The 8545-nt window shown below is 23.5% G+C and overlaps 3 protein-coding genes across 3 annotated transcripts in view; 2 read left to right on the forward strand and 1 right to left on the reverse strand.

The window, feature by feature from the left end:
* Phum_PHUM146270 (uncharacterized protein) overlaps positions 1-640 on the forward strand; it is a gene marked incomplete at both ends in the record, with an annotated part of 4420 nt that extends 3780 nt beyond the window's left edge. Inside the window, 2 exons of the mRNA XM_002424645.1 lie at positions 117-276; positions 573-640. Coding sequence (XP_002424690.1) covers positions 117-276; positions 573-640 — 228 coding nt within the window. The remainder of the gene's footprint in view (positions 1-116; positions 277-572) is intronic.
* Positions 641-3102: 2462 nt separating this feature from the next.
* Positions 3103-4505, reverse strand: Phum_PHUM146380 (uncharacterized protein; the record flags this gene model as incomplete). Its single annotated transcript, XM_002424646.1, has 3 exons — positions 3103-3127; positions 3165-3725; positions 4039-4505. 3 exons carry the CDS (start codon positions 4503-4505, stop codon positions 3103-3105), a joined length of 1053 nt encoding a protein of 350 aa, XP_002424691.1.
* A 1517-nt stretch (positions 4506-6022) lies between these two features.
* On the forward strand, positions 6023-7344 carry Phum_PHUM146390 (uncharacterized protein; the record flags this gene model as incomplete). The annotated part of the gene is made up of 4 exons (XM_002424647.1): positions 6023-6029; positions 6233-6398; positions 6516-6682; positions 7247-7344. 4 exons carry the CDS (start codon positions 6023-6025, stop codon positions 7342-7344), a joined length of 438 nt encoding a protein of 145 aa, XP_002424692.1.
* Positions 7345-8545: the final 1201 nt, after the last annotated feature.

An 8545-nucleotide genomic window follows, 5' to 3' on the forward strand; every position in this document is an offset into this window, starting at 1 on the left:
ATAAAAAAAAAGGATTTAATAAAATCTTTTTTTTTTATACAAATAAATAATAATGCGAGGAAGGAAAACGTTAATAATAATAATAATAATTTTTCTTTTTCTTTTTATTTTTTCAGGGGAAATTAAATTTAAATTATAAAGCTTCAGAAGAAGCAAAAAAAATGTATAGAGCACTACAAATATTAAATCCATCTCCAGAACTTTCCGGTGAATATAAATGCACCGTATCAACATTTGAAAAAGAAGAATCACAATCTAAAAAAATGATTATTTTCGGTGAGTTTTTTATTTATTTATTTATTTATTTTTAATAAATATTATTATTATTAATAATTTTACCGCGTTATGAATTGGTATAATTTTTTTTTAAATAAAGAACCGAATGAAAAAATATAATAAAAACAAATTAAATAAAACGCGATGTGATATACGTGACGTTTAAACAAAAACAATAAATATTTTAATGTCACGATATTTTATTGCCAAATAATAATAATAATAATAATAATAAGATTAATGTAAACAAAAAAATTTTTTTTTTTAAATAACAATATTAATTTTTTTTTACGCAGTTACATCATCATTACTATCATTATCAAAATGTGCCCCTTCATTTAAAACTTATAAAATGGCGCAATGACGATTTTATAAAAAAAAAATGTTGTTATAAAAACAGTTTTGATAAGCGTTATCATCATTTGATTTTCTCATATTGTAAAAAATATTTTATATAAAAATGGCAACTTGGTTTAACGACGATTTTGTATTTTCCCGCCATAATTTAAAAAATTCGAAAAGGCTGTGAATAATTTTAATAATAATAAAAGAGGTAATTGTAGTACGATTACTGTAGTGTAAAAAAAAAAATCGAACGGAATCGAAATAGATTTTTCTTTTTTTTCATTTCGGGTTTAGTTTTAGATTATAGACAAACAAAAAAAAAAGAGAAAGAGAGAGAGAAAGAGAAAGAGAGAGAGAGAAAGAAAGGAAGAGGAAAAAAAATTGTAAAATTTAAACTTTTATTTTTTCCCTTTAAAATATTCATTTAACTTTTCCAAGCTATTTAATCAATTTGGTTTTTAAATCAAAAAATTTTTACGTTTCATTTATTTTTAAACGTCCATCAAATTTTTTTTCTTTTACATTTTTTTGTTTTAACCCTCGTAGGCGGTACTCTCGACCCCCTTAACCCCTCCCCTCCTCCTCCCCCGCAACCCTCAGGGATTCTTTTATTTATTTTATTTTATTTTTTTTGGTAAATTGAATAAAATTTTTGTTTTGTTTAAAAAATTTATTTTTTAATTCTATTAAATTTAAATAAATAAAATATTTTTATTATATCTTATTATGTAATTATTAAAAATCTTATTTATTTATTTATTTATTTATACCGGAGGATTAATAATTAAAAGATGAAATAAAAATATTTACGACACTTTTCCCCATTTCTTTTTTTTAATCACAAAAAGAAAATTTTTCTTATTCATTTAAATTTTTTTTTTTTTTTTTAAGACTAAATTATTTAATAGTATAATTTTACCGCTATAAAATAAATAAAAAGAGATTTATTTTATTAAAAATTAATATTTATAATAATATTTATAATAATACTAATAATAATAATAATAATAATAATAATAATAATTATAATTATAATAATAATAATAATAAAAAGAAGAGAAAGAATTTGTTAAGAAAGATTTTTTTTTTTACCCATAAGTTAAACATTATTTTTCATCATTTATTTAAAAACAAAAAAAAAAAAAAAAAAAAAGAAAATTTTCTTTTCACGTTGTTAGTTCGTACGTAAGAATTTAAAGTTAAAACGTATTTAAAGAATTTAAAGTACGTAAAAAAAAATTTTCGTTCGTTCGTTCGTTTGTTTGTTTGTCGTTTGTTCTTTTGAATAAAAAAAAAAAAAAAATATTTTTGAGTTGAAAAGAAAAAGAAAAGAAGAAAATAATCTTGATTTTAACCAAACTGGAAAATTCCAGTAAGAGAGAAAAGAAAGGAAAAAATGTTTCCAACGTTTTCACGTATATTACGTAATAAAAAAAAATTATTTCGTTGTTTTTTGTTGTTGTTGTTGTTGTAGGGTAATAAATGACGGTTTGACTTTATATAAGTAATAATTTTCCCTCGTGTGTAATCGATTTAAAATATTTTTGTCGTCTGCTAAATTTTTATTTTTAATCCAAGGCGGCGTAAAAAAAAAAATTATTTATTCACGTAAATTATTCATTTTAATTACTTTTTTTTTTTTAATATAAATTTTTTTATTACTCGTACGTATAATAATATCTTTTATTATTATTATTATTATTATTATTATTATTATTATTTTTATAAAAACCGCATCTTTTAATGATTTTTTTTTTTCTAATTTGTAATTCATACTTTTTTTTTTCGAGGTCTTCTAGAAAGAAAAAAAAGGAAATAAAATTAATATTTTTTAATTTCACGTTCAGGAAAAAAGATATTTATTTTTTTTTTTTTTTTTTTTTTTATATATAACAAACCCTAAAAAATAATTAACGTTAATGAACTTTAAATCTCCTTAGGGACAAAAGTTAAAAAAAAAAGGAAGGAAAGGAAAGAAAGGAAAAAAGGAAAAAGAAAAAAAAATAGAAAATGAAATAAAAAAATGAAAAAATTAATGCAACGTTAATTGTGTTAACTTTATTATTTAAAATAAGTTTAAATTTTTTTTTCTTCTTCTGCTATATATATATATATATATTTTTCATTTTTCTTCTGCTTTTTTTTATTTACATTTAAAAAAAAGGTTTTATTGAACTACGCACGTATAAATTTGACGACGGTTTAAAAAAAAAGAAAATTATTAATTATAAATTTTTTTTATTTTATTAAAAATAATTTTTATAAAATAATAATAGTAATAATAATAAAGTTGAATATCGATGTGTGACGTAATGCCATACAAAATTATTATTTTTAATAAATATATATATAAAAAAAATTGAGTTATAAATAAATTACTTTATTTTTTTTTTTTCAATAAATTTATTAACATTCCCTTGTGACGCTCAACTTCGACGTTACCATTTGTAAATATTTTTTTAATTTTTTTCTTTAATGGCGCTACGAGGGGTTTACCATCGGGATCCTCGAATAAATTCGATAAAACTTTCATTGATGCCAACTGTCCTTCGGTAAAATGATAATTTTCTAATATTTCCATTAAAACGTCGACTATGCATTTTTTACTTAATATTTTTCTCGTTTCCGATTGTATCGTTGCAAATGCCAAAGCACCAGCGACTTTGATCTTAACTTCAAATGAAGGATCGTGTAATTTTTTACATAAAATCAAACCCAAACCTTTGTCGGCTCCTTCTAATCGTCCAAAGGATTCGTGACAAAGGACGGCTATGCAATCCAAAGCTAACATTTTTATTTTGTCGTTATTCGAATCTAATTTTTCAATTAATATATTCATGGCGTTGTGTTTTATAGCGAGTTCTTTAAAATCTCTTTGTAAAAGCATTTTCAGCGTTGCCAAATGATAAATAATTAAATCTTCGTTTTCGTTTCTTGGATTTCCACCGATCAAACGTAAAATTAATATCAAAAAGTCGGCACAATTTAATCCGTTTGCACCGGTCGGTGATAATGATAACATTTCAATCACCATTTGTGCTTTTAATCTAACAATTTCATTTTTATCCTCTAGGAGAAGCGCTAAATTTTTTAAAATCTTGTATCTGAAATGAAATTTAAAAATTTATAAATCTCTCTCTCTCACTCTCAATTGTTTTCAACTTAAGATAATCTTTAATCTCATAATCTTTCTCCTTTTTAATGATATAATTGTTTTTTTTTTTTTTTTCGAAGATTAAATTACAAATGAACGTTGAAAATCGGATGAAGAGGAGAGAATTAATAATAATAAAATTACGTTAATCTTTTTTTAAAAACTCTAAAATGTATTTTTTTCCTCCCCCCTACCCTCCCCCCTTCCTCTTTTATTTATCTGATGATGATGATAATGAATTTAAGAAAGTAATAAAAATTTACCTTCTCATTATTACTCTTCTTCCAGCTTCCAATCCTGCGAGCGTGTAAAAAATTAAACAAATTTTCTCTCTGACAAAATCTTTTTCGTGAAGCATTATTTTCGATAAAGAATCAACTAGTCCTATTCTAATAGCTTCGTAACCTTTTTCTGGATCACGAACCAAATCCCAAATACTGTTAAGTGCTTGCGAAACTTCGAATATATCATCGTGAGCAATTTGTCTTTTTAATTTCGGCAATGCCCATCTTCCAAAAGCTATTTTAGTTCTTGTTATGTCTACGGTCGGTGAATATACTGCTGGTAATGATGATGCCATTAATAAAAAAGGAGGTTCCAAATTTCTATAAGTTGTGTGTGCCGACATTTCCTTATCCATTAAACGATTTTTTATTCTCGGATTAAAATTTTGTATGCATGAATATTCTCTGTCGAGATAAGTGTGCTTTATTGGATCGATCAAAGACATTTTTAACTGTTTTTATAAATTTAACTCGAGTCTAAAATAAAGTTGGAAACTTGATTTGTATTAACGAAAACAACACAAGAGAAATGTAAACAACCATAGACGTTAATTAAAAATAATGCACACCCTTGACGGAGTCGGTGGTTAATTGGAATTGGCGCGTGAAATAAATATTAAAATTAAATTTACTGAAATCCTGAGACCAAAAAAAAAAAAAAATATTAAATGATCAAAATTAAAAGGCTTCGAAGTTTATTTATTTATTATTTAATTAATCATTTTCATAATTGAAAATGATTGTCGTTTTTTTCACGTAATTTATACATTTTATCCGGAAAAGATTATTCAATAAGCGTTAGGAGGTTAAAAAAAAGAAAACAATTATTAGCGCTTCAAGCGGAAACGTTTTGAACTAATAACCGAATTTAAATTTGGCGGCAAATAAAAAATTTTTAAATGTATATGTAATTAGCACGTGTGATGATAGAGATTAGTAATAATATATTTATTTTCGTTTTCGTAAAAAATTTTGTTTTTAAAAAATAATAAAACGATTATTATCGATTTAATTTTCTAAAACGATTCTCGAAATCGAAAAAAAAAGAAAAAGTTTTCATTTATTTGGGAAAAAAAATTATATTGAGTTCCTAAATAATTTCAAAAAGTATTTTTCCACGTGAAAATAAAATTTATTATCAAGGCGATGAAAACAAATATTAACCAAATTTATTATTAACTTATTTAAGATAAACTTTTCATTAAAAAAAAAGAAAAAAATCATCTTTAAATTAAGACAAAAATTGAGGGGGGACGGGGGGGGAAACATTTGAAATAGTTTAGAAAACTTTTTTTTTGTTCGTTTGACCAAAAAAATATTTTTTTTTTTACACTAAAATTGGTTTTACTTTTTATATTTTAAGTCAAAAAAACATGTTAGAAAGTAAAAATAAAAACAACAAACTTTTCTTTTTTTTTTTTCTCCTCAAATTATGAGGAGAAAAATATTTTTGAAAAGTTTTTTTGTGTGTTTATGCCACAGTTTTACCATTACGGATATATACATTGTGATTCTTCCCACACAGGTTTTTTTTTTTTCTTTCGTGCGAAGTTAGAAAATTGGGCAAATTCCCTCATGGAAGAAAGAAAAAAAATGAGAGAGAGAGATAGGGAGAGGGAAGGGAGAGAGAGAAAAAAACGTGATAAAACTTTTTTTTTCAAAAAAAAACGCCATCTTTTACGATATTTTCATTTTTTCCTATGAGGGTACGCTTACTTACTGTATAAAAAACTCATTTTTATGACGTAATTTTTTCTTTTCTTTCCTTCTCTTTTTTACTTTATTTTTAACGATATGAATATACCGGATATCACCATCATACGGAAATATATAAACAAAAAAAAAAAAAAAACTCGTAAACTAAACGAAAACCGAATATGAAAACATAAACTAAAACTTTGTTTTCCGTTATTATTATTATTACTCGCATGGAAAAAATTTTTTCGAAGGAAAATTATTAAAAATGAAAGGTTTTTGGGGGGAGGGGGGAAATCGACGAAAGGTAATAGAAAAGGGGAAAGGGAAAAGGATTAGGGATACAAAAAAAAATTAATAAGAAAGTAAAAGAACGATCGAGGGTTAAAAAAAAAAAAATTAATTAAAACTTTTTATTATTATTATCATCATCGTTTGTTAAAAAAAAAAAAAATTTTTTTGTTTGTATTTGTTTTAGTGCCGCAAAGTAATTTAAAATTTTGGCATACGGTCGATTCAGACAATCGAGAAGACAATAGCGTCGAATCATCTGATTATCCAAGAGATGAAAATGTTGTTAATGTTACCTGCGTAGCCGAAGGAGTTTATCCAGAGCCAATAATTCGAATATTTAGCGCTTCAAAGTAAGTTTCCCCCCCCCCCTAATATAAAATTAATTAATTATTTTGATAAAAGGTTATTAACCTTTAACACCATACAATGTAAAAATTTTTTTTTTTTTTATATTTCAGGCCGGTTAGTAGTAAAAATCACATGAGATTAAATATGAGGAATGGATTGTATGACGTAACAGCATCCATACAAATAGATGATGATGATATGGATCCAGATGAACACGTTTTTGAATGTGAATTATCAATACCAGAAGCTAACTATACGGTTAAACAAGCACTTTATGTTTCTCTTGGTAAGTTTTTTTTCTTTTTTTATTTTTTTTATCAAAAACTCGCGGAAAATAATTTTAATTTTTTTTTTTCCTTTTCCACCATTTTGGTTTTAAATTTATATAAATAATAAATTAAAATAAATTTAACCCGGGAAAAAAAAAACAAATGAAATTCACCAAAGAGACGTTCATATATCTTCATTTACACAAAAAAAAAAAAAGAATAAGAAAAAAGTCAAGAGGGGGAAAAAGTAAAAAAGTTTTTTTTTTATTTTTTTAAAATCTTGATTTCTTGGTTTTTTTTTTTTTTTTAAATAAAATAACGTTAACTAATTACTAACTTTTTGTTTCATCTTCCCCGCACTTCTACCCCCTCACTCTCTCTTTACAAACTTTTTTTGTTATTATTTTATTTATGACATTTTTAATAAGAAAAAAAAAATTTTTTTTAAAATTTCAATTATTATTTACCCCTTCCCCCGCCCCCCTCCAAAAAAAAATTATTTTCGAGTTTAAAATTTTGTTTGTTATTCTTTACGATCCCCCCAGAATTAAAATAGATTTAATAATAATAATAATAAGAAGGAAAATTAAAAGGTATCGTCATGAAAACGTTAAATATAAATAATTATGAACAAATTCGTGAAAATTTTTCTCGTGAATTCTATTTATCGCGATATTGAAAAAAATTGATCGATTAATCTATTTTAATTAATCGAATATAATAATGATTGCTTTTAAAAAAATTATTACGTAATATTTATTACCTATTATGATTACAATTCGTTCTTACGGGATAATAAAAAAAATTATTTTTCGTGGTAATTTTTTCCTCCCTTTCTCCCTTCCCGCCCTTCCGCCCATCCTTGATAATTTTACTGTTAAAAAAAAAACAATTATTTTATTACCTTAACCAGAAAGTAATTTAAGTAATAATAATAATAATAATAATAACAATTAATAAAAAATTATTTAAATTAAAAGTAATTAATTATAAATTATATTTAAAAAAAAACAGATGCTATGACTTACTACTACAACAGACACAGACTCAATCTTTTTAATACAAAAAAAAGAAAAATTAACATTAAAAATGTTTCTTTTTTTCTTTTTTTAAAATTTTAAACCTTTTTTTTCCTTTTTTTATTCTCCTTTTTTTCCTCCTTTTTTTCCTTTTTTATAAAAAAAAAAAAAAAAAGAAAGAAAAAAAAGGTTGTAAAAGTAACTTTTCATTAAGAAAACAGCCTTTAATATAATTTTTCATTTGAATTGACTTTAATGGAAACATTTAATTTAAAAAAAAAAAGAAAATTATTATTATCATCATCACCATCATCATCATCATCATCATCATTATTATTATTAACAACTTTTAATCGTAGACTATGAATTTTTCCTTATATTTTAAAATTGTAGTGCGTTTGTAAATTAAAACTAATAATTCATAATAATTCGAATTAATTTTTGTTTTTGATTTGAAACTCAAACGATTAATTAATTTAATCATTATTATCATTATCATTATTATTATTATCGACTACAAAAAAAGAAAATTTCGCATCGTTATTTGTAATTCTCATCACTACAGCAACATTTTATCGATTTATTTTCAATCAATATTTACTACAACAATTACATATATTTTAAACGTTGAAATTTTCTCCAAAACTTTTTCACTTAACGATATCGATATCACTCCAGTTCGATCAACAACAATAATAATAATAATAATAATAATAATTAGAAAATTTAATTTTAATTGGGTTAATTGTAGTTAAAGAAAACTTTTTTTTTTTTTTTTTTTTTTTTTGGAATTTCGTTATAGAACTTTATATCAAAACGTAAAAGAACTAAACAAAACTAAACAATCATAAATAACTAATT

Source organism: Pediculus humanus, genomic scaffold, assembly GCF_000006295.1.
Source record: "Pediculus humanus corporis 1103172107488 genomic scaffold, whole genome shotgun sequence".
In the NCBI taxonomy this organism is placed as follows: domain Eukaryota; kingdom Metazoa; phylum Arthropoda; class Insecta; order Psocodea; family Pediculidae; genus Pediculus; species Pediculus humanus.